The following is a 26,546-nucleotide window of genomic DNA, read 5'->3' as shown; positions in this document are numbered from 1 at the left end:
GTCAGAGGGCGTACCAAACCTGGTCAAAACCTGGTCAAAAACCCAGCGATGCCATCTGGAAGGGACCAAGGTGCCCTAGGGAAACGTCACAGAGAAACGTGGCCCCGCAGCCCTGAAAAGTCACATCCTCCAGGTGCAGCCCAGTCACAGCCGACCGAAACACCTGGATCTCCCTGTCTGTGAACTGGTCAGCGGCCATGGCAGAGTAGTCCACCCCCAAATACACAGAGGTGACCTGTGCCCTGGAGAGACAGTCAGCAACAAGGTTATCCTTCCCTGCCACATGGCGAATGTCAGTCGTAAATTCCGAAATGACAGAGAGGTGGCGCTGCTGCCTCGCAGACCACGGCTCAGTAGTCTTGGCCATGGCAAAGGTGATAGGCATGTGGTCCACAAAGGCGGTGAACTCGCGACCCTCTAGCACAGGGCTCGAAATTGCGACCATTTTGGTTGCATATGCGCTCAAATTTTTATCAGTGCGTCTATTAAATATATTTGGGAGCACCGGTGTGACTAGGGAAAAAAATCTGTTGCGCCTTGTTTTGTGAGACTGCGGTCCTGCAGTCCTGCCAGGAAACAATGAGAGCGCTACTCTCCTGGGGGAGGGAGAGAGGCGTGCGGAACGGTGATGGACAGAGTGGTCTCTATTGCTCTGTCATTGCCTTGCTTTTGGGTAGGTGCTCCTAAAGTCTTCGCTGGTGCTACTAACTTCTAAATTTGGGAACACCAGTGCTACCAAGAAAAGAAGTTAATTTCGAGCCCTGCTCTAGCAGGAATCTGAAGTGACGTAGCCAGGAAAAGAGCCAGCAGCTCCCTGTCAAATGCACTGCACCGCCGCTCAATGTCCCTCAGCGTCCGGCTGAAGAAGGCCAGGGGCTGCCATGCGCCTCTCACTCACTGCTCGCAGACCACCCCCACCGCAGAATCTGAGGCATCTGTTGTCAGGGCCACAAGAGCAACCGCTGATGGGTGTGCCAGCAGGGCAGCATTGGTGAGTGCAGCCTTGGCGTCAAAAGCCTACACCGCCTCTCCAGCGACCAGTCCACAGATATGCTAGCCTTTTGACCCTTCAGCACCTGGCACAGCGGGCACATGAGGTGAGCTGCCCTGGGAATGAACTGGTTATAAAAGTTCACCATGCCGAGGAACTCCTGCAGGGCCCTAGCAGTCTGGGGCTGAGGATAGGCAGAGACGGCCTCAACTTGGCAGGCAGGGGGACGGCCCCCAGGGGTGAGACACGGTGTCCCAGGAAGTTAATAGCAGTCAGGCCAAACTGGCACTTGGCTGGGTTCACGATCAGTCCATGTTCACTTAGCCGAGCAAACAGCAAACGAAGATGTGACAGGTGCTCGTCTACAGAAGCACTGGCCACCAGGATGTTATCCAAGTAAACGAAAATAAAGGGCATGTCTCGCAGGACATGCATCCTTTGAAAAGTCTGCGCTGCCACTTTTAGGCCGAACGGCATCTGCAGAAACTCGGATAATCCGAACGGAGTGATGACAGCAGTCTTAGGAACGTCCTGCGGGTGAACTGGCACCTGATGGTAACCCTGCACCAAATCCTCCTTTGAAAAGATTACTGCCCCTGCCAGGTGCACAGAGAAATCCTGGATGTGCGGGACGGGGTACCTGTCCGGGTTGGTGGCATTATTGAGGCACCGGAAATCCCCCCAGGCGCCAACCCCCTTCCCTCTTCCGGACCGTATGCAGGGGGGGATGCCCATGGACTGTCTGAGCGGTGCACGATGCCAAGCTGCTCCATTGTGGCAAATTCTCTCTTTGCGATTGCCAGCTTGGAGGTATCCAGACACCGCGCCCGGGCAAAAACCAGTGGACCGACTGTGGTGAGGTGATGCTCCATACCATGCTTCGCGACCACAGCAGAGAATGGAGGGATGGTCAGGGCCAGAAACTCAGCAAGGAGTCGCTGATATACGTCCCCTCTAGCGAGGATGTTGGCGAGGGCAAGCGGCGCGAAGCTCCCCAGCGTGCAGGGGTAGGTGGCAAACAAAACGGCGTCAATCAGGCGGCGATTTGCTATGTCCACTAGCAGTCTTTGCACGCACAAGTAATCCGCACCCAGTATGGATACTGAGACAGAAGCTACAATAAACTACCACCCGAACAGTCGTCCATTAAAAGACATAGTCACAAACCTTTAGCAGAAGGTGCGAATGGGCATCCCGTTCGCGGCATCGAGCGGAGGTCCGACGCCGCCAGCCAGGGCATCCACGGCTGACGCTGGCATGACCCTCAGCCGAGTCCCTTTGTCCGCCAGCATGCGACGCCTGGAAAACTCGTCCTCCACGAAAAGCAGCCGTTCCACCGCACCAGTTCCCCAGCTGCTACTGAGCACCAACCCTGGCATTTCCCTGGTTGCAGAAGGGCAGGGCAGAATACAGTGCCTTGCCTTGGCTCCTAAACGGCGATGATAAAAACAGAGCTCCCGATTGTCCGTCTGGCACACCGCGGCCAAGGCTGGCCCAGCCCCATCCTCTAGCGGGGGCTGCAGCTGTCCCTGGAGCGCAGCGTGCACGTGAGAGCAACGGGATGCCAGCAGAATCCTGTCGGCCTCCTCCACCAACCCTCGGTAATCCTTTGAGCGCGTGAGAGGCGATGTGTCGAGAGCTGTGTGCACCGTTCACCACAATCCATCATAGGTTCTCTAACAAGGATTGTTCTCAATGCCACTACAGTATATTAGTAAAAACAAATCTCGCAACGTTGAAGGCTGTAGGGTTGAGAGAGAGAGAGAGAGAGAGAGAGAGAGAGAGAGAGAGAGAGAGAGAGAGAGAGAGAGAGAGAGAGAGAGAGAGAGAGAGATTTAAGGCTTGTCATATTTTTAGATAGGACAGCCCCCAACATCGCAAAGCTGATTATTGACTCTTGGGTGGATGGTATATAGGAGCATTGCTGCCTGCAGCATCTCAGCACAGATCATCATCACTGTAAGGTACCCGACCTCCACTTCTGAAGGGTTTAGGTTATGGCAAACATCATTATCATGTGAAGTTAAACTAAATGTAGATGTGAAATTAATGTTTCTTTATATTTTCCTGTGTTTGTACAAAGAGCTTGAATCCATTTGAATATGTCAACTGAGAAGAGTGTTGATGTGGTCGGCTGCAACGCCTCCATCATGAGGAACACCTGGGAGATCAGACAGAAAGAGCATGAGATGAAAATGCAGTATAAGTTTGAACAAACAGAGAAGAGCGCTCTCAAGTCATAAGGACCAAAGATTTATTCACGTGTACTGGTTGTGTCAAACTAATTACACTCATTCAAATAAATTCCTGGGATTTACCTTAAACTAAAAAAGCACGCTTGTTTTATTCCTCGTTTGGTGGACGTGACAGATAGTGATGACAAATATTCCTCACATAACTGAACATAAAATGAGGACTCCAGTAAACTCCAGTAAACATATGTCTTCAATTTGAAAAATTGAAGACATAAGTTTATGTTTTACTGGTGTATTTAATGAATTGTGCATTAATGTAACATTTTTCAAAGAACAGAACCAAGACAGTGCATGAACTCACATAAAATTACCTACCTGCAAGTCAGTGTGACTTTTTAAATTTTTATTTTATATACTCGATTAATCCGCAAACAACACTCTAGTTAGTCAATTCAAATCAAGTCACATGCATATGTTAGTGTGTTCAGGCCCTGAACAACAAACACACACACAAGGGGCCTGTACGCATGCAGAGGGAGATAGAGTGGCATGCAGCTCCTGCTTGGTGTGCCCCAAATGAGCAACTTGTAAGGGGGATTGTGCCTTGCTCAAGGGTGCTTCGGCAGTGCTCCGGAGGTGAGCTGACACATCCCAATCTCAGCCAACCTCCGGGTGTTTTTTAGGGCGGGAGAGGGGATCGATTCCATTTTTAAACATGGAACCAGCGCGCATTCATTTGCTAATACAGACATTAATTTTCCCCCCACCTACTTTAAAATTTACCAAAGCATGAACTTTACTGACAACATCCTTTTTACTCAATATGGGCACTAAAGAGGCACAGGCCTCCAATGGTCCATTTCAGAAAAAGAAAACCCAAACAAGACACTCCAGTCATCACAACAGCGGTCTCAGGGTTCTCTCCTGGATCCACTCAAGATATTGTGCATCACTCTTAAATGAACTTCCATCAAAATCTGTAGTCATAATGGTAGCAGTAGTATGCTTCACTCCTAAAAAATGCTGATATAAAACCTTTAAAGCACTGTACATACTTTTTCATGAATGTTGGCTATTTATCGGTTCTTTATCTGTACATTGATAATATACATATATTCACATCATTAAACGTAAAAGCATTTACCCGAAGCGCATGTTTCTGGAGGTGGGAGGAAGCCGGAAACCTCGGAGAGAACCCACGCAGACACGGGGAGAGCATGCAAACTCCGCACAGAGCTGGACTATAACCTGGAATGGCCTTGTTGTACGGAGACAGCGCTACCCACTGCACCACTGCCACCACTACTTTTAAGAGGTATATTATACGGTATTTGACAACCTTGGTATTGGTACCACATAATGATACTAATACCATATGATTTTTAGTTTTTGTTGTCATTTCCACAAAGGAAGAGATTAAAAAAACTCATTGGTCACCCCAGCACTAGTTCACTATTGTGAAACACGAGTAACTCCTCTGTCGTATGTACACGGTCTTTGTACCCAAGACAGAATGATGATGTACCATGACGTGGCAGATTCATAGGCAATTTAGGAGGATTTGTTGGCATTCAGGGGGGAAGAGTTTTCAATGAGACAGGAATCAACTTTTGACCCCCAAAAAGGTATGACCTCGACTCATTCGTTTAAAAATGCAAAACTTATCAATTTTAAAGTTATGTTGAAATTTTTCTTTAAAAAAGGCCCATTGATATGAACAAATTGGTATTTAAGGAGTTAAGATCAAAAGAAAATGAAGTCTGATTGGTATGATCACTACTGGTCGTTACGAAACTGACTTAATGAATGTGGAAAATCATTATTTTATGGCAGGTTGATGAGGTCTATTTTGTATGTATTCAGTTTCTGTTTCACTACGCTAGATGTCGCTGTAGAACACCAGATGTCACTGAATTTGTTTTATTACTCCACTATACATTTCAGGTTATTTTTAGAATTTATGTTAACCAAATTAGCATGGACATTTTTTGGCATGTGAACTGGTTCACTCTACGTATGACACTTTTTTCCATATGCAAATAAAGTCTTATTCTCAAAAGTTTGTGTTCCTTCCCAAATTTACTGCCATCTAGTTTTCCTTGTGATACCAGGGCAGCCTATCCTAACCCGCAATTATACAAATGCTGCAAACTCTATACCAGGGCTTTGAACCGGTTCATGGAACAAAAATAAAAATCAGAAACTTTTGGTATTGTGCCAGGAACAAAAATGAAATGAGAAACAAAAACCTGATTGCCCTCTTCTTCTTCTGTTCCTTTTGGCTTTTCCCTTCAGGGGTCGCCACAGTGAATCAATTGCCTCCATCTAACCCTGTCTTCTGCATCCTCTTCTCTCACATCAACTACCTTTATGTCCTCTTTCACTACATCCATAAACCTCCTCCTTGGTCTTCCTCTAGGCCTCCTGCCTGGCAGTTCAAAACTCAGCATCCTTCTACCAATATACTATATTCACTATCTCTCCTCTGGACATGTCCAAACCATCTCAGTCTGGCCTCTCTGACTTTATCTCCAAAACCTCTAACATGTGCTGTCCCTCTGATGTACTCATTCCTGATCCTATCCTTCCTGGTCACTCCCAAAGAGAATGTCAGCATCTTCATCTCTGCTACCTCCAGCTCTGTCTCCTGTCTTTTCCCCAGTGACACTGTCTCTAGACCAAACAACACCGCTGGTCTCATCACAGTATTTTACACCTTTCCTTTCATTTTAGCTGAAACTCTTCTATTACACATCACAAATGACACTTTTCTCCACCCGTTCCATCCTGCCTGGAAACGCGTCTTCACCTCTTTTCCACACTCTCCATTGCTCTGGACTGTTGACCCTAAGTACTTAAAATCCTCCACCTTCTTGATCTGTTCTCCCTGTAACCTCACTCTTCCACTTGGGTCCTTCTCATTCACACACATGTACTCTGTCTTACTGTGGCTAACCTTCATGCCTCTCTTTTCCATCAGAAACCTCCACCAGGGTTCAGTTGGGTTTCTCTGTCTGTTAAAGCGCTTTGAAATGTCTGCTGTCATGATTAAGCGCTATATAAATAAAACTTGATTGATTGATTGACCTCTCTAGCTTCTCCTCCACCTGTTCCCTGCTCTCACTGCTGATCACAATGTCATCTGCAAACATCATAGTCCATGGAGATTCCTGTCTAATCTCGTCTGTCAGCCTGTCCATCACCATAGCGAACAAGAAGGGGCTGAGAGCTGATCCCTGATGCAGTCCCACCTCCACCTTGAACTCCTCTGTCACACCTACAGCACACCTCACCACTGTCTTACAGTCCTCATACATGTCCTGTAACGCTCTCACGTACTTCTCTGCCACTCAAGACCTCCTCATACAATACCACAGTTCCTCTCTGGGCACCCTGTCATCAGCTTTCTCCAGATCTACAAAAACACAATGCAGCTCCCTCTGGCCTTCTCTGTACTTCTCTATCAACATCCTCAAAGCAAATACTGCATCTGTAGTACTCTATTTTTGCATGATACCATACTGCTGCTCACAAGTGCTCACTTCTGCCCTTAGTCTAGCTTCAACTACTCTTTCCCATAACTTCATTGTATGGCTCATCAGCTTTATTCCTCTGTAGTTGCCACAACTCTGCACATCTCCCTCGTTGCTAAAAAAGGGCACCAGCACACTTCTCCATTCCACAGGGATGTTCTCACTATCTAAGATTCTGTTGAACAACCCAGTCAGAAACTCTACTGCCACCTCTCCTAGACACTTCCAAAGCTCTACAGGTATATCATCAGGACTGTCTGCTTTTCCACTCTTCATCCTCTTCAATGCCCTCCTCACTTCATTCTGATTATTCTTTGCTACATCCTGGTCCACAACAGTCACCTCTTCTAGTCTTTGTTCTCTCTCATTTTCCATGTTCATCAACTCTTCAAAGTACTCTTTCCATCTTCCCATCACACTACTGGCACCTGTCAATAGACTTCCATCCCTATCCTTAACCACCCTAACCTACTGCACGTCCTTCCCATCTCTGTCTCTGTCTCTGTCTTGCCAACCTGTATAGATCAGTATCCCCCTCTTTACTGTCCAACCTAGCATGCAAGTCATCATAAGCCCCTTGTTTGCCTTTGCTACCTCTACCTTCCCCTTATGCTGCATCTCCCTGTACTCCTGTCTACTCTCCTCAGTCCTCTCAGTGTCCCACTTCTTCTTAGCTAACCTCTTTCTCTGTATACACTCCTGTTCCTCCTCATTCCACCACCAAGTCTCCTTATCTACTTTCCTTCCAGATGACACACCAAGTACTCTCCTACCTGTCTCCCTGATCACATTAGCTGTAGTTCAGTCATCTGGGAGCACCTCCTGACCATCCAGAGCCTGTCGTAACTCTTTCCTAAAAGCAGCAGTCTTTCTTTTTCAGCTTCCACCATTTCGTCTTCTGCTCCGCCTTTGCCCTCTTCATCTCCTTCACCACAAGAGTCATCCTACACACCACCATCCTATGCTGTTTGGCTACACTCTCGCCTACCACTACTTTGCAGTCACTGATCTCCTTCAGATTACACCGTCTACACCAGATGTAGTCTACCTGTGTGCTCCTACCTCCACTCTTATAGGTTACCCTATTTTCCTGCCTCTTCTGGAAGAAAGTATTCACTATAGCCATTTCAATCGTTTTTGCAAATTCAACTACCATCTGTCCTTCTGCGTTCCTCTCCTGGATACCAAACCTGCCCATCACCTCCTCATCACCTGTTTCCTGCACCAACATGTCCAATGAAGTCTGCACCAATGACAACACTTTCACTTCTAGGTTTGCTCTGCATCACTTCATCAAAGTACCAACCAGGATTTCTCCTCCTCCAGCTCACACCCTACCTGTGGAGCATACCCACTAACAACATTGAACATCACATCTTCTATTTCTAGCTTCAGACTAATCACTCTATCTGACAATGTTTTTACCTCCAGGACATTCCTAACAAACTCCTCCTTCAAGATAACTCCTACTCAATTTCTCTTCCCATCTACACCATGATAGAACAACTTGAACCCTGCTCCTAAACTTCTAGCCTTGCTACCTTTCCACCTGGTCTCCTGGACACACAGTATGTCTACCTTCCTCCTCTGCGTCATGTCAACCAACTCTCTACCTTTTCCTGTCATAGTTCCAACATTCAACGTCCCTACTCTCAGTCCTATACTCTTGGCATTCTTCTTCTCTCTCTTCCTACAAACACACTTTCCTCCTCTCCTTTTCCTCCTCTCTTCTCCTTCTTCGGCCAACAGTCCAATTTCCACCGGCACCCTGTAGGTCAACAGCACCGATAGCGGTCGTTGTTAACCCGGGCCTCGACCGATCCAGTATGGGAGTCGTAGGTTTGATTTGCATGTTTGATTTGGCAAAACTCTTACGCCGGATGCCCGTCCTGGCGCAACCCTCTGTATTTATCCGGGCTTGGGACCTGCAGAATAAGACACTAGCTTGTGTCCTCTTGTGGCTACATTGAAAACCTGATTGCCCAAACTAGTTAAATCACAAGAATATACATTTACGTAGACACCAGCTGGCTTGTAATATTCCATCCTTATTCTAAGTTTTCATAGTTTACTGGTTGATTTTAAGCAAGAGAAACAGACATAAATCTTCAAAATATAGATCTTATTGATTTGCAAAAAGATGCCAAGATGTGGGGGAGTCAGGTCTCAGAAATAAAGTTCTGGGGCCCACAGTGAAGAAGCAAACCCAGAAGATTAAAAAAAAAAAAAAAAACTTTATTTTTTGACAAATTCTCTGTGTGACCAAGTACAGATTTAAGCGATGTTACGAAATCTTGATTATAATCATAATTTTTATGGTGTTGCCAAACAGCAGCTTGAAGTTTAGATTTTTAAATAGATTCCCAAATACAGACCAGAAGCTCCAGCACAATTAAGATTGAACACCAGTATCCCAGGAAAAAATTGGTTGTTCACATTGCCGTGGCTCCGTGGTGCACTGGCGTCATGTGTCCCCTGCCTCACACCCTATGCTGCCGAGATAGGCTCCGGCTCCCCGTGACCTGCTACAGCGGATACAGCGGTGGTAATCTGAAAATGACTGACATTATTGCATTTGCTAGTGCGAAATTCTTTACTGGGAAATCAACAAGAAATATGAAAAAAACAAACAATTGTGCTAATAACACAAACGTGAATTTAATGGATCACAACAACATTTTGGAAAGTCACCTCGATTTCTCCTTTCCTCAGAGATGGGACAGATGTCACATTAATCTTTGTGTTTGTTACAGAAGGAAGTGCCAGACAGGTGTACCATACCTTAGCATAAAGAGTGAATACAGTCTGGAACTTATGTACAATAAACTTGTACCAAAGCATCAGATATTCTTTACATGACTATATAATACAATACAACATAATCACCAATTAAATCTGTGATTAGACCTAAAAATTAAGAAGTGGCTCACCACAAGTAAAGATCAAGAAAGAAGGAAGGACAACTCTTAGTTGTCCAGAGGAGACTGATTTTACATGTGTGTTCCTTATTGAACTGTTACATCAAAGCAGATGTCTTGATCCTTTATCGTAGACACGGGACTGACTTTCATCCTATAATTTGATTCCTTTCATCCATTCATGAATTGTTTTCTTTGCATAGTGAGTAACATGGAATGGTCAAGAAGAAAAAAGATTGGAATGGTATACGTATATGAATTTTCACATAGGAGGTAGCTAGTCTAATGATTACAATCATGTAGATCCCCAATGATTTACCATTCCACAAAGTGAAGTAAGCCATAAACTTTGGTGCATAATTAAGGAATGAACTCATAAAGTTTTATTTCATTTCCTTTTACATTGCCAGAAAAGGTTTTCTATATTTTCTCTGTTCCCCTATGCAAAAACTCCATGGATGATTTCCAGTAGAGTAGTCTTTTAACACATTTCTGAGTATCCTTCTGAGTATAGCCAAATTAAACCACAACGCATTCTGAAGTTTTTGAAAATTTTGGGAAAATGATTTCATAACTTGGAATTTTTTTGATGAGCTGTATGACTTGTTTTCTGTCCCTAAATTTGTTTCTGAACACATGACAGCGGTTGCTACATGATTCAACAATGCTCTTGAGGGGGTCACATGAGTTAATATACTGCTCCAGAGTCCCTTCCAGGTCTTCTCCATGGGTCAGCAGAACAATTGTGCTGTCTCTGATGCTCCAGCCAAGTTTGTACTCCAGTTTTTCCAATATTCCGTGCTCTTTATCCGTAAATCTTCCCCGTTGCATCACGAGAAGCACAACACATTGTCCTGGTTGACAGTACCTCCTACACTTTTCTACCTGTTCATGGTTGTTTTGCAGTTGGTCGTGAAAGAAATCTGGAGTGTCGACCACTCTTACCGGCTCTCCAAAACTTTTATGTGTTATTTTGAACTCACAATTGGTGGTGACTGGCATGGAACTAGGATGAGATGTAAAAAGCTGGTTTGTATTCAGATAAGGGTTGTCAGCTATGAGGATGGTGTTTGCAGATTCACTTTTTCCAGTCCCAGTTATTCCCAGCAGGACGATACTAAACTTGACGTGCGGCGTACATTTGTCATGGCCACCTAAGGGATGCAAAGCGATTTTTCATGCACAGGTCTTCAATAAATAAGATTGCAGTATTAAAAACACACAAAAATAGAATGTGAAGGAAATGCTAAATCCTTAAAAACACTTCGAGTATCAAAACAGTATTCAAAATATATTAAAAAAATAAAATTATATTATATATATATATATATATATATATATATATATATATATATATAAAAAAAAAAGTCCCTCTCACCCTTGTGGGGTGGTATCTGTCATCCTCCAGCTCGGGTCCTCTACCAGAGGCCTGGGAGTCTGAGGGTTCTGCGCAGTATCTTAGCTGTTCCTAGGACTGCGCTCTTCTGGACTGAGGCTTCAGATGTTGTTCCAGGAATCTGCTGGAGCCACTCTTCCAGTTTGGGGGTCACTGCCCCAAGTGCTCCTACTACCACGGGGACCACATTAACCTTAACCTTCCACATCTGTTCCAGCTGTTCTTTCAACCCTTGATATTTCTCAATCTTTTCGTGTTCCTTCTTCCTGATGTTGGCATCAGCTGGAATCGCCACATCTATCACCACTGCTCTCTTCTGCTCTTTGTCCATCACCACAATGTCCGGTTTGTTAGCCAGTAGCTGTTTGTCGGTCTGGAAGCTGAAGTCCCACAGGATCTTAGCCTTGCCGTTCTCAACCACCTTCGGTGGTATGTCCCATTGGGATTTGGGTACTTCTAGTCCAAAAAAAAATAAATAAAATAAATAAATATATATATATATATATATATATTATATATATATATTGTATACTGTTTGATACCCGAAGGGAAATTGAGATCACACTCTAGTAATTCAATCAAACACATGCATATATACATTAGTATGTACAGGCCCCTGTAACACACACACACATACACACATACGCACACACTAGGTGGTCTGTAAATTTGCAGTGGGAGGCAGCTCGACATGGTGCGCCCCAAATGAGAAACTTGTAAAAGAGGACTGTGCCTTGCTCAACGATGCCTCAGCAGTGACCGGGAGGTGAGCTGACACCTCATTCAGTCAGCTCACACTCCGGGTGTTTTTGGGCGGGAGCGGGAATTGAACCGCCGATCTTGGAACATTGGACGATCCGCTCTACCGCTGAGCCACTGCCGCCCCAGTGGCTCAGTTTTATCTTTACATTGCTACGATACAGTATTAATTTAATTGACCTAAATTCTGACCAATCCAGAACAGAATAGTGTCTTCAAATTATATACACATTTATTTAAAATATTATAAAAATATAAAAATAATTAAAGTCAGAGACGTACATGCTCCCAGAGATCTGTAGATTGTCAGGCTATTTTGTCTGGAATAGTTACCATAAGGCATCACGGCGGTGCAGTGGATAGCGCTGTCATTGCACAGCAAGGTGGTTCCAGGTTCGACTCCCGCTCTGTGTGGAGTTTGAATGTTCTCCCCGTGTCTGCGTGGGTTCTCTCCGGGTTCTCTCTCTTTGGCAGTAATCTGAGGGTGGCGGATGCCAAAAGACTGATCTGCAGCGCTGGTTGAGACATTGTGGGAGTAAAATTACACTCTCTTACTGTAGTTTTAGAGAAGAGGACATTGTCCAAACTAAGGGCCGTCTTGGACAATGAGTTCCACCCGCTGCACAGGACACTGATGGGACAAAAAAGTACCTTCAGTACTGGGATGACCCTTCCTAAATACACTTCTGAACACCATAGGAACTCTTTTCTGCCTGTGGTCACCAGGCTGTACAATGCCTCACAATAACTCCAGGACAATAGTTGGATATGACGGTGCGCGTTTGTATCTCTGAATGTTCGTAAGTTGAATGGTCATATCTTGAGGACTCCCTGTATCTAATGTACCATAGTGCCACCCAAGCAACAAGCTCATCTAGTCAATCCTGTCAGCAAGCTACATTAAATCTAGATTACATTAGATGTTGTTTCCATATTTATCTTACAACATTGAACCACAAGGACATTTTGATATTTAACAAAACATGATGATAGAAATCCTTATTGAGATAATGTACTGAAAAACACAATATACGCCTTAGACCTCTGTCCTCTATACATACTGTATGTATATTTTCAGAACTCTTATTTAGCAAAGAGGGTCTTACCTTTTTTTCTCTAAGGACGCTCGTCTTCTTTTAACAACATCTTCACTATAATTTGTGTAGGTAAACAGGTATGCTTGTTGACCATGGCATGATTTCCTGCATTGTTCAGCCAGGTTTTTATCAGTTGCCCAACCAATAGTGAACTGTTCCTTTAGATGAATGAGTGACTCGAAGCTGTTTTGGTCTGGTAACAAGACGGTCAGGTGCCTCACCAGATCTTCTCCAAATACTGTCTTGTGCTTGTACACTTCAGAATAGATTTCTTTCTTTTGGATATTTTCTAAATCTATAATAAGTATGAACATGTTGGGACCAGGATAGGATGATGCCATGAAATCAATGATCTTCTGGTCTGGGAAATTGCAGTCTTCATCAAAGAGGTGAAGGCCAAAGATTCTGAAGGATTCATTCTTTGCCATGACAAGGCCATTTGGCAGGGTTACAAAAGGCGTATTATCTTTGAAGATGTTGTTTTTGATGGTGTTCTTTAACTCAGCACTCTTTCCGAATAGAGCAATAGTTAAGGGTTGTGGATATGCTGTAAGACAAGAGGGGTTTTTTGTTAGTAATGAAATACAGAACTTTAAAATCCTAAACTGACCAGGGAAACACATGAAGTAATTAGTTGTACGAAATATCTCCAAACAATGAGTCTAATTTTTAATACTGTGGAAGCAGAGTCCTTCAGGAGCTCCTGCTAACGTTAGCAATCCTGAACTAGCACAGCACTCAATGGAATGCATATCTACTATGTTAGAATACCTGTTGTGTTCAGTAACCAGTTAACTTTGAATCCTGGATCTTTTGCTGTGTGGCAACTGCAGTCCTCTCAACAACATACTAATAAAAGTACAATGTTTGTCATTGCCTTAATATTTTATATGATATGAAATGAAGTTTCAGTTAGCAAGCAATGTAGTAGTAAAAACCACAAGACAAGGTAAGAGAATCTGAAAAATACAACCAGTATTTGGACGCATATCTTTGACGCACATTTTTTGACACACGATCGTTAGACAGCGTGCATCCCAGGGACCCAAGTTTTGAATGCACTTCCGTTCAAGAAAAATATTGACAATTTTTCCATTTCTCCTCTTCAATTTCAAACCTTTCAAACCTTGCCTAAACAGCAACACGACATCTGCTTGTTTTACATGCTGCAGTGAGAGAGGAATTAGATCCTCCAGAGCAATCATAAGCTGTTGCTTATGCTTGGACAGTCCTGTTCGGTTTCTCTGTTAAAGCGCTTTGAAATGTCTGCTGATGTGATTAAGCACTACACCAATAAAAGTTGATTAATTATCACATGCCTCCGAAAAAGATGCAAAAGTTGGAGGAAAAGCAAGTGACACTGAGTGCTGTCTTGAATAAAAACAATCAAAAATTAATGAAGAAAAAGAGACAGATATTACCAAAATGTGTGTAGAGACAGTTTTGTCAGCTTGTCACAACTCAACCCCGAATGAATCGTTCTTAACACGCACAAGGGGTACTTTATGGGGATGATAGCAAGTTCTTAAATAAGTATGTGTAAGAAATAATACCAAACAAACACCACCTGCTTTACGTGCTCTAGACGCAGTGTATTTGTGAACATAGGAACAACAAAAAAACAAACTTAATAAACAACACGCACCTTTTCCAAGAATAAAGTCATAATCCCCCAAAATCAATTGTTCAAGATCAGTTTACGCATCCACCGCTGCACGCCCCAATATCCACGCTCAGATGCGAGTGATGATCGCGTCACTGGATGGTTCAGTCAGAGGGGGGAAAACGAATACCAAAAAAACTTGTAATCCTCAAAAAATGGAAAACTGAAAACCCCCTGTCCCGGCCGGGAACACAAAAGTCACTATAAAAAACAAAACAAAAAAAAAGGTTCGGTCTCACCGGGGAGGGAGATGCGCCCGCTGCCTGGTAGGATTCGAACATCCACTGCGCTGACTGCTGCGACGGGACCATTTCCTCCGTCTCACGCTGTGAGGATCAATTTTCGTTTTGGAATCCAGTTATTTTACCATCAACACAGGTGTCTCTACTCGGGTACTGGACCACTTCCTTCTTCCTCCCCCCTCCTCTCACCTGGGACACTCGGTTATATGGCCTCTGGTTCACGCCTCCCTGGCAGGTGCGACCATTTCCCTGGCCATTTGTCCATCATTGATAATTACAATGGAATCTTTAGTCCTTTATGTGCCGTCTGACATGCATAGCAAGAATATTTGTATTACACCATACCTTTATCGCACATTTTACCCCAATTTAATGTTCCATACATTCAACATCACATTAATGTGACAGTGTCACAGATTCCCCCAGCCGGAGGCACAGGAGGCTGAACCCCAAAGTAGGGTTTCAGGTTCACCACATTAATAATGTCAATTTTTTTCTTATGGTCATTCCACTGTATTTGATAATTAATGGGCCCAATTTCTTCATCACAGTAGCTGGTCCCGACCACTTGGGTGCAAGCTTTGATGAAAAGTGTTCAGTTGCGGTAGAGAGTGGGTGAGCGCGGACCCAGACCAGTTCTCCCGGCAGGAGCTGCGCACCTCTCCTGTGGGTATTATAATACCTGGCTTGTCTGGATTGACACACTTCAACTCTCTTCTTGACATGATTCATCAGTTTGTTTTGCCTCTCTAGTAGGGAATACGGAGGTTGATGGGGTGACGGTGGTGTGATTACCCTTTCCAGCGGTCCTTTCAGAGATCTTCCCAATAGTAACACGGCAGGCTGTTGTCCAGTGGTCTCCTGGTAGGCCGTGTCGATGGCAAAACAGAATTATCTGATCCATTGATCCCAGTCTTAATGGTCCGGTTTGAGCGTTCTGTGAAGTTGGTTTGGGGGTGATAGCTGGTGGTGAACTTTTGGGTCACTCCCCAAGCCCTGCAGAGGTTTTCCATCTCCTTACTCGTAAACTGTGGCCCCCGATCTGAGACCACCTCACGTGGAACACCAAACCGGGTGAAGATCTCATCCTTCAAGATGGTGACAAGGCGATGTGTTTTGCTGTCCTTTAAAGGAAACATCTCCACCCATTTTGTAAAATAATCCACAATCACGAAAAAAAAGACTCCTCCTTCCTTGCTTCGGGAAAATGGCCCCATCAAATCCACCCCCAGCTTCTCCCAGGGAGCCTCAACGGGAGTAACCTGCATGAAACCCGCTGGTCGTTGGTTGTCAGGTTTGTAGTCTTGGCAGATGTTACATTCCTTAACATGCTTCCATACATCTTTACGAACAGACGGCCACCAGGCCACTTCAAGGACTTTCAAAAGGGTTTTCAGTTGACCCAGGTGTCCACTTAACGGATGGTCATGGAAGTATTTAAGAAAAATACTCACAAGATCTTTGGGGACAAGTTGGTGCTTGTTTCCTCCGTTTGCAGGTGACCGCCGGTATAGCAACCCCTGCAAAACGGTGAATCCCACTCGGTTTGGCCTGGATCCCGAATCGCTGGAAATGGCCTCTTTGGCCCATTCACTGACCTCTGCATCCTTTTCCTGCATATCTCCTATCTCATATAAAGAAATGGGCAGATCGGCAGAACAATGAGACATGTTCAGGGCAACGTACGCTGCTGTCAAGGAGGTTGGAGGAACACTTCTGGAAAGAGCATCAGGCACGATGTTATATAAACCTCTGCGATAGTGGACTTTAAAAGAGAATTGCTGAAGTCGGAGTATCCAGCGGGTCAACCGGGAAGATGTCCTAGGACAATTGAATGCCCAGGTTAAAGCTGCGTTGTCAGTATGTACCGAGAATTCAACCCCCTCATGGTAGTGTCTCCACTTTTCAACTGCCCACACAATGGCAAGACACTCCTTTTCCAAGGTGGAGTAATTACATTCAGCTTTGTTTAAACCCCTGGAGGCATAGGAAATGACCTTCTCTTCATTAGTCCTTTGGATGAGCACAGCTCCTGAACCTAGATCGTTTGCATCGGTGTGGACTTCGAAGGGAACAGCATGATCAGGTTGGGCCAGGACAGGAGCATTAACAAGTGCCGATTTTAGTTGGTTGAAACTGCTAACAGACTTCATCCCATACCCATGGTACATCCTTCCTCTTCAGGCGGTTTAAAGGGGCTGCCAAATCGGCAAAATGGTTAATGAATTTGTGGTACCACCCAACAAGACCAAGGAACCGCTGAAAAGACTTAACGCTGGTGGGGGTTGGATAACTGGTCACAGCCCTGGTCTTCTCAGGGTCTATATGCACTCCTTTCTCCGAGACCACATGGCCCAAGAAAGTCCGTTTACGCGGGAAGAAGAGACATTTCTTTAAATTGAGTGTTAAATTTGCCCCATGTAGCTTCTTCATAACTGCATTGAGATACATAATATGTTGCTGAGTGGTGGCTGAGTACACGATAACATCATCAATATATACACAGCAAATGTGACCCCTTAACTCGCCTAAGACCTTCTCCATTAGCCTTTGAAATGTGGCCCCAGCATTTTAGAGACCGAAAGGCATGGTTTTGAATTGGTAAAGGCCCATAGGTGTGATTACCGCTGTCTTGGCCCTACTTTCTGGTGATATGGCCACCTGCCAATAAGCCGATTTTAGGTCCAGTGTGCTGAAGAAGGCTGCTCCATGCATGGACTCCAACAGTTTGTGAATAAGGGGAATGGGGTAAGCATCTGAGTGCGTTTTTGTATTCAGGCAACGGTAATCCACACAGAATCTCAGTGACCCATCAGGTTTGGTTACTAGAACAACCGGAGCACCCCAACCCGACTGAGAAGGTTCAATAATGCCATCCTTGAGCATCTGCTCAATATGCTCAGCAATAATTTGCCGTTTGTATGGAGAAACACAGTATGCTTTGCAGCGGACAGGGACTTCGTCCGTGGTAAAGATCTTGTGCTCTTCCACTGTTGTGCTTCCAAGTTTCCCTGAACACACCTTCGGTCAGGACTGCAGCAGTACACCAATCTCAGGAGGATATTCAATACCTGTAAAAGCAGTTGATTCAGATGGGGGGATAGACACTGAAGGTAGATTAGCTGGAACAGCTACGTAAAGACTTGCATTGCGGTGCGTTACTTTGTCGTGCTCTAAAGAGGGTGGTAGAAATGGATGGAAATCATAACCACTGGCCCCCTTGACCCCATATGTCTGGTCTCCCATATTGATGATAGTGGAGGTCTTGGTGAGAAAGTCCAAACCCAGGACGGTGGAGAAGGCGAGATGGTCTTCAGCCATGATGTAGGTATCCAATGACCACAAAGTACCATGCCAGCAGAAAAATAACTGCACCTTGCCTAAGGCACTATAAAGTGGTCCGTCAGCAAGGGCAAAGTGCTGATTTTCACTCGGCACCAGTTGCTCACGTTCACGTGCCACTTCCAGCCATCTGTCTCGACGCATAAGACAAAATGTACACCCGGTGTCAAACACGGCCTGAAACAGCTTCCCTCTGACCTCTATGGGGACGTGCAAAAGAGTTAATGGAGCTCTCTTTACCTGGTGAACCATAGATACCTCTGCATGCTTTTTCTTAACACTTTTCTCACCCGGTTTTCTCATTTTCGCTTTCTGTTGATCCACCTTGCCCCAGTATTCCTTGGAAGAACTGCAATCTTTCTCTACCAAGGTACCAATATGAACAAGCTGGTCCACATTACTGACAGTACCTCCAAGGCAGCCAGCCTTTCTGGGGTTACAGTTATTCAGTATTTTGCGCACCAGCTCTGCTTCTGTAATATCAAGTTTCCACCGGAGACAGTGCCCGATAATCATATGTTTCTCAGCTTTTCTTCCACTTCAGAGAGATAATCAGGGGGAAGGAAGGCAGCTTTGAAAGACTCTTTGAACTCTGTCCAGGTATGTACGTTGTTCTTTGCCACAGTCCACCAGCTATGCGCGGGCCCTTTAAGGACACCAGAAAGAGCGCCCATTAGTTCTTTGTCTGGTAATGGATGCACAGCAAGGTAAGTTTCGCAGCAATCCACAAAGTTAAGAATGTCATACACCTCATTCGATCCACTAAATGATGGGAAATCCATCTGAATAGCAGGCTTAGACAAAACCACTGGAACGGTAGCGGGAATCTGGGTGAAAACACCGCCCTCCTTTGGTGACAGTGTAGTGGTGGATGTGACAGACACACTGAAAAAAAGAAAAGCTGGGTCAACTCAAAATCTCAAGGCAACAAACTTCGATAAAATTTTAAGTTGGACAATTATACTAAATATTTTAAGTTTTGCTTCTGAGTTTGCTCAACTCTGAATTTTGATTGTTATCAACTCAACAGTAAATTCTACTAACTTATTATTTTACATTGTAATAACTTATAATCCTTACTTCAGCTAACTCTTTCCTAAGTTGGACTAACTTATAATTTTACGTTGTAATAACTTTTAAACCTTACTTCAACTAACTCTCTTCTAAGTTGGACACACTTATAATTTTACATTGTAATAACTTTTAAATGTTACTTGTGCTTACTCTCTCCTAAATTCTAACTTAATATTTTACATTGTAATAACATTTAATCTTTACTTCTACTAATTGTCCTGTAAATTGTATAACTTATAATTTTACATTGTAATGACTCTACTGTAAGTTCTTAGACAGAATGCACTTTAATTGGGTTAAGTTAGTATATAGAAGAATGATTCAAGAGGAATTTAAACTTGCACCCATCAGGTTTGGTTTGAGCTATATTATAAACTGCAATAGTTTATAATATAGCTCAAATGTGTAATTTAGAACCAATAATGTATAATCAAATGTATAAATAATTACAGATGCAACACATACATTCAAAACATTTGTTTTATTTAAACTGTACCAGCATCAAATCCCTTCCAACAGGGCCAAGTACATTCAAACTAATGAGACCCAACTGTCTCAATAGTAGCTGTTTACTTGTGCTGCATTGTCTTCTTTTAAACTTTGAGATTGAATAAAAGATCAAACACGAGTCATGTATACATGACCACACAGAATCAGTATGATACACAACTATGAATCTGATAAATCTGTTAACAAGGTTACTGAGCACCATAACTTCTGGTCTCAAAATATCAAGCATAAATCATTTATACAAGACCATACAGAACCCATATGATACACAAGAATGAATCTAAATTTGTTAACAAGGTAACCAAGTGCCACAACTTCTGGTCTCAATATATCAAGCGCAAGTCATGTATAAAAGACTGTGCATAACCCGTATGATACACAACTATGAATCTAAAGCATAAAACATGGTGTTGGCTGGACAGAAGGGAACTTTTAGAGGTCAACAACTCCAGATCCAGAACTTGTGGATTCACTGAAGGAGTTTGTTTTTGAGAGATCTGACCCTTGCAGAGAGGTCTGTACCAAGTTCCATGAAAACCTTCTGAACAGTTTCAAATGTGTACCTGAGATCCTTTGGGTACTTGAGGTTTAAAGCATAGATCAGTCCAAAGAGATAAGCAAAAGCAGTTGGCAGGTCAGGGAGATCTTTAAGGACAATCTCTTCCTCCACAACAACAGCAACACTCATGACACTTTGAGGCGCTGTGCTGTCATCATCCTCCAGCACAGTGAGGATACCCACGGTGAGGTCCTTCGTCTGCTCCACTTCTGGGTCAGTGTCCTTGTGTTAACAGACAGGAAAAGACCAACACATGGATTACACCCCATACCCCACAATCAAAAATTGAACCCCCATAGACACATCAAATGACATTAATTACGCTACATCAAGTCACAGCCAGGAAAGTACAACTATAAGACACATTGTTAGGGAACAAGTAGGACAGGGAGGTAATGGTTCAAGTCAACATTAAGTATAGTACTATATGTAAATACAGTATAATAACATAATTTACAATTTCTGTTCATTAATACAACTCACAATACAGTTCCTGAAGAGCTTCACTTGACTGTCACAGAGATACAAGGGAAGGCCCTTTTAAGCTGCAGTTAGTCGATGTGCTGTGATGTCAGATGTCTGAAACAAGAGTGGCACAAAACATTACAAGAAATAGAGTAAGCAGGCAGGCAGATGTCCTCTTCTATATAAAAAAAAATTATCTTTTTAAAAAAAGATTGATACCTTTTGTTTAATGAGGAAAAAGTCACTATATCACAGTAATTTTATGTCTTTGATCATTGATCATTTGATCATCATTGGTTCGCTCATTTGTGCTATTGTGTCCCTTAGAAACCCATGGAATTATTTTGAGGGTTTGTCACAACAAGGTGACCCTAACCCTAAACCTATCCATAATGTTCAGCGTTATTAAATTACTACATATAGAATTCACCTCTTGATCCAGGCTGTTGAGGAGCTGATCCATCTCAGACGAAAAAGCTGTCCTTCTCGCCTGATAGAGTCTCAGGAGCCTCAAGGTGTGCTGATGAAGGGCTTCCTTGAAGTTGTCCATTAGGTTCTTGTTTGTGATCCGATAAAACTCTTCTCTAATCTGTTGAAAAAATGTGTACAGGAAATTTGAATCCTCATTACAAAGTCAAAACAATTTCAATGTTTTCTTTGTGTTAAAATGGACATTGAGATCAACACACTTTCAAAAATTATTAAACATAAACACAACATGATATATTCTTAGTTCACCTGCTTACCTCTGCCTCACAAAACAGAGCAGGCCAATGTTCCAGAACCTCTGAGACCATAGGCTGCAACTCCACAATCTCCCTGCACCTCAGGGAGAAAGTCAGCTCCATCTTTTGTCTAATGAGTGCAACATTCTCATTCTTAACTCCTCAACCTCATCCATCACACCCTGTTTCACTGCTTGGTTCTCGAAGACAGGGGTGTCTACTGAGCAGAAGCAACTGACTCAATCTGGTCTTGATCAGGATAGGCTTTCACTTCAAAAACTGCCTGAGCAATCTTGTCCAAAATGTCTATCTTCATGTCTCTTGTTAAGGTGATACCTTTCTTGGTTTGTTCATATGCCTCATTGCCTTTGCGCAACTTCAACTCCCTATCGTAGGAGAAGGACGGGATGGAAAAAGGTGAAGGCCACTCTGAGACACTTCACAGATGGTTCCTGATGAAAGCTGAGGGACTCTGGAGTGACTCTGCTGGATAAACTGGCTGTGTCCGGGGAAGACTCTGAACCAACAGAGTCTGACTCTTGCTGAACATGTGGAGATGTCTCATCCCAAAGAATGTGCAATACAGCACCTTTAGGTGACAAATCATGGATGTCAATCAAATTACACAGAGCATTATTAAAGTCTGAGTCCACATATTATAGAGTAAAGCTACCTTGAAGTTCAAGTTTTTCCTTAAGAATGTTTTGCAACTCATCATTTGATTCAGGTACCTCAGGAATTGCCACTTCACGGGACATTCGTGGAGAGATTTTTACTAGCAGCAGCATTTCAGCCTGTGTCACAAGAAACAAGGATAAAACACAGAAGAGTTAAGTTGCAAAGGGTATAAAACAAGTTAAATTTATAAACAATGTAGCAAGGCCTTAGATGGTGTTACTTCTACCTGCAAAGCAATATATTATTATAAATGTTTATGTTGTTCTAGTAAGCAGATCAAATTTTAACACAAAAAGCAATGTCCATAAGCAGAGCAAGCTGGTCCAGAAAAAAAACCAAACATCATACACAAGGTTCCAGCAAAAGTCGAACTGAGCATGCACGTGGGGGTGGGGGGTGCAAACAGGATACTGGTAAATGAAACAAGACACAGGTGAAACAAATTAGGAAATCAACTCAGTAAGTAAAACAGAAAAAAATATCAAAATAATATGAAAGACTGCATCTTGCTTGAATGGGAGAAAGGGTCAGAATGAGAGTGAGTTAGAGCAACATTTAATCAGGGTTCACTTACCATTCTATGTCACTTCAATGGAGTAGACACACTTTTGGAGTCACCAGCACCTTCCCTCCCACTGTGTACGCAACCAATGGATGATAGTCGTTGAGAGCCTGAGGATCAAAAATTTCCATATCTGTGTAGATGCTTTCCACAAGCTCAAAAGACCCAAAATGTTCAAGGTACCAAGATGTGAGCTTTTTGCCAACAAAGGCTACTTCTTAAGGGTTAACTAATATGTTCACAATTTTGTAGAATTCTGGCAGACCACTGCAGTGTCCAGATGACAGAATCATACCCTCCACATATCGGGTCTCAAGAAAATAAATGTCTTTAGAAAGGGACACAGTTTCAAGATGTGGATACTTTCTCTTAATCACTGTGCGCAGATCAGCATCCAAAGAAGATATTTTGATGTCAGTTACTTTCTCCACATGTAACATTGGCTTTAAAAGGCTCTGGCTATCAAACTGGTATGCCATCATCTGTTGGTGTATTAACGACTGCGTGAGGAGTACATTTTTAAAGTTTTGAACATCATGAATAGTTTTGAAGAAGCTGTGTTTGGATTCAAACCTCATCGTCCATAATTCCACCAATGGACCAAACCAGTGTAGAAGATAAGGATAATGGTCAGCAAAGTGGTGCTTTGGGCGCAAACTAAAATCAGGAAAAGTGTCTGTGAGCAGGCTTCTGTGATCAGACAGTTTGATCTCCAAGTATTGCAATATTTCCTATACGTAAAACAGCATGCTCACCTGCTGCCGTCAGGGAGCAGAGATCGAGCATGCATTTATTGCCCTGTGTAATAACACCTTCAACATTTATGAAAGATGAAATAAAATGTCGGCTAACGTTGCGACCACAGTTTTGAGTTAAGCATGAATTAACACAATACCAACCAGTCAGAAGACAACATGCCGTCATATTTGAATAGGATTTGCCCAGACAAGCTAATGTTACTGGCTTAACTGCTGCAGCCCTGCTAGCATCAGTTAGTGCTAAGGACTGAAAAGCCTTGTGTTTAAATGTTGAAAATGTGTAGGTCGCTTTCTCCATTATGACACAACTCAAAATAAAATACCTGTATGATTTAAGGTTAAAATAAATTAAAGGTTGTTTAAAACTTACCTGTGCAGACTTCTGCCCAAGGCAACAACACTCCAGCTCCTCCCAGCAGCACACAGCCACGAGACTTGAAACGAAAAATGCCGACTCGGAAAGTTGGCTTTCCCGCATTTCACAACAAAGAAAAATGAGTTGGCAGAACTGTTGTCCCTTGTATTGAACAACAACGTAAGGATTTAAGTATTAACAACTCACCAAATAATTTTGGAGCATACAACTGTCTTGCTTTGTTGTGCTAACTTAGATAATTGTCTTAAATGTCAATAATTTATATTTTCAAGTTTTACCAACATAAATGACCGTTTTAGGCCAAAAAATACAAGTAGGTTTTTTTGCAGCTGTTGGGTGGAGGAAGCTGTGAGGGGTGTCAGAATCGTTGACTCCGCAATCAAGCGAGATGCAGGGATTGATTTTTGTTGTCCAGCAAATGAGACTGATCGCTGAGGAACACCATGAGAGGTCAACGGCTCCCCAGAAGGAAGCAAAGAGGAGAGAGACGATGCAGAGAAGTTTTCTGATCTTAGAGTGAAGCGGGGCATGCCCCAAAGAGACAGCAGTGGGTTGGTGCTCTGTAACTGGTGTCAGAAGGGAGCAAGTAAGTTGGGTGGCCTTCAGGAGAGTGAGACGTAGTAAATGAGTGTGGGAGAAGTCTGGTAGAAGCAGCTAGGCTGGCGCGCTTCAGCCGTTGTATCTCTGACTTCCACTTCTGATCTCTCCGCTGTAAGCCCTCCACTAATTTCCCCTCAAACTCCTGTAGGCTGGATATCATGGATTGTTCAATTGCATTAACACTGCGGTCAATGTAGCCCCTAATATTTTCCTCTCTGTTTAAGGCACTGTCAACAGACTCTCTCACAGTTGTCTCCAGTGTACTTAATCTGTTAATTGTCCCACATCAGCAATGATTGATTTTATAACAGGTAGATCAAGGTAAGATGTTACATCATCATTCATGTCCAGCTCATCATCTTCTGGGTCAGAAATGTACAGTGAACTGATTAAAGATGTAATTTCACCAACTGGATTTCATGGTCACCCATGAATCTCTAGGCATTGCCTCCTCCTCAGCCTGTCTACCATTGCTGGGTGTGGATGATCTGGATCCAACCTCCTGTGCCTCCTCCGCTGGCGCCTCGGAGTCAACCAGTAGCTCCTGGTTACTCCCTTCAGCCATGACTACTATTATACTGAGCAGAATGTGCTACACGTAATATTTGATTTTTCAGCTGTTGCCTTATTTAACACTTTTAATCAGACACACAATGCAAACATATATCCCATTTATGCAAAATATTCAAAGTAGAGTTATGCAAAACAACAGATATTTATCTGGTTAAATGCGGAATTTATGATGCTGTAAATTTTAAACATCACATATACATAATAATATCACAACCCTTAAAAAAGAAGAAAGCATTTCAATCCCCGTAGGACCCACCATCTGTAACAACTCAACCCCGAACGAATCGTTCTTAACACGCACAAGGGGTTCTTTATTGGGATGATAGCAAGTTCTTAAATAAGGATGCGTAAGAAATAATACCAAACAAACACCACCTGCTTTACGTGCTCTAGACGCAGTGTATTAGTGAACATAGGAACAACAGAAAAACAAACTTAATAAACAACACGCACCTTTTCCCAGAATGAAGTCATAATCCCCCAAAATTAATTGTTCAAAATCAGTTTACGCATCCACCGCTGCGCGCCCCGATGTCCGCGCTCAGACGCGAGTGATGATCGCGTCACTGGATGGTTCAGTCGGGGGGGGGGGGGGGGGGGGCGAATACCAAAAAAACTTGTAATCCTCAAAAATGGAAAACTGAAAACCCCCTGTCCCGGCCGGGAACACAAAAGTCACTACAGTATAAAACACAAAACAAAAAAAAGGTTCGGTCTCACCGGGGAGGGAGATGCGCCCGCTGCCTGGTAGGATTCGAACATCCACTGCGCTGACTGCTCCGACGGGACCATTTCCTCCGTCTCACGCTATAAGGATCAATTTTCGTTTCGGAATCCAGTTATTTTACCATCAACACAGGTGTCTCTACTCGGGTACTGGACCACTTCCTTCTTCCTCCCCCCTCCTCTCACCTGGGACACTCGGTTATATGGCCTCTGGTTCACGCCTCCCTGGCAGGTGCGACCATTTCCCTGGCCATTAGTCCATCATTAATAATTGTAATGGAATCTTTAGTCCTTTGTGTGCCGTCTGACATACATAGCAAGAATATATGTAGTACACCATACCTTTATCGCACATTTTACCCCAATTTAATTGTTCCATACATTCAACATCACATTAATGTGACGGTGTCACAAGCTTGGTGCAGTGTCCACAGGAGAATGTATGAATTAAAGGCAAAGAAAACTATTGAGTGAAAAGAAAAACAAAAAAACCCCCACTGTAATAAATCTTTCTTTATTTCTAATTCAATGTAAAGTATGTCGGGGACATAATTATTTGTCTGCTGGAGTAAATATAATTTTTTTTCTTTTACATTCTATAAAAATTGAAAGCATAACTTCACAATCTGTATCTGTGTCTCCACAAATAAGCTAGAGAGTATAATGCAAAACCAAGAAAATAAGCATCACTTACATGGTGGTGGTCTTTTAAAATCCATGCTAGTTGACCTGGACAGAGCAGACATTAGGAAGTTTTCCCTGGAGTATCTGGATCAGTTCTGAAGCATGAGAAAGTAAAAGACA

The 26,546-nt window shown here is 43.3% G+C and overlaps 2 protein-coding genes and 1 long non-coding RNA gene across 9 annotated transcripts in view; all 3 read right to left on the bottom strand.

Annotated features, from left to right (window-relative positions):
- Window positions 1–2,670, bottom strand: part of LOC137608364 (uncharacterized) — a 43,268-nt gene extending 40,598 nt beyond the window's left edge. Inside the window, exon 1 of the mRNA XM_068334698.1 lies at window positions 2,159–2,670. Coding sequence (XP_068190799.1) covers window positions 2,159–2,231 — 73 coding nt within the window. The 5' untranslated portion in view covers window positions 2,232–2,670. The remainder of the gene's footprint in view (window positions 1–2,158) is intronic.
- Window positions 2,671–9,137: 6,467 nt separating this feature from the next.
- Window positions 9,138–26,508, bottom strand: LOC137608365 (GTPase IMAP family member 8-like). 7 transcript variants are annotated; one of them, XM_068334705.1, is made up of 6 exons: window positions 26,437–26,508; window positions 12,899–13,436; window positions 12,348–12,423; window positions 12,126–12,270; window positions 11,016–11,489; window positions 10,656–10,791 (listed from the first exon to the last, which is right to left on the bottom strand). In XM_068334705.1, exons 1-5 carry the CDS (start codon window positions 26,486–26,488, stop codon window positions 11,056–11,058), a joined length of 1,245 nt encoding a protein of 414 aa, XP_068190806.1. In that variant the 5' UTR covers window positions 26,489–26,508; the 3' UTR covers window positions 10,656–10,791; window positions 11,016–11,055. The 7 variants fall into 7 exon arrangements, with proteins under 7 accessions (XP_068190800.1, XP_068190803.1, XP_068190801.1 ...); XM_068334706.1 differs by having other exon boundaries at window positions 11,016–11,486; XM_068334699.1 differs by lacking the exon at window positions 11,016–11,489 and having other exon boundaries at window positions 9,138–10,791.
- LOC137608793 (uncharacterized) lies at window positions 19,712–24,195 on the bottom strand. Its single transcript, XR_011038240.1, has 8 exons — window positions 23,838–24,195; window positions 23,283–23,366; window positions 22,722–22,819; window positions 22,143–22,263; window positions 21,491–22,058; window positions 21,175–21,333; window positions 20,763–20,858; window positions 19,712–20,501 (listed from the first exon to the last, which is right to left on the bottom strand). It is a non-coding gene; the product is annotated as an uncharacterized lncRNA (long non-coding RNA).
- Window positions 26,509–26,546: the final 38 nt, after the last annotated feature.

This window comes from Antennarius striatus, chromosome 15 (genome assembly GCF_040054535.1).
Source record: "Antennarius striatus isolate MH-2024 chromosome 15, ASM4005453v1, whole genome shotgun sequence".
In the NCBI taxonomy this organism is placed as follows: domain Eukaryota; kingdom Metazoa; phylum Chordata; class Actinopteri; order Lophiiformes; family Antennariidae; genus Antennarius; species Antennarius striatus.
This window is presented reverse-complemented; position numbering and strand designations above follow the sequence as displayed.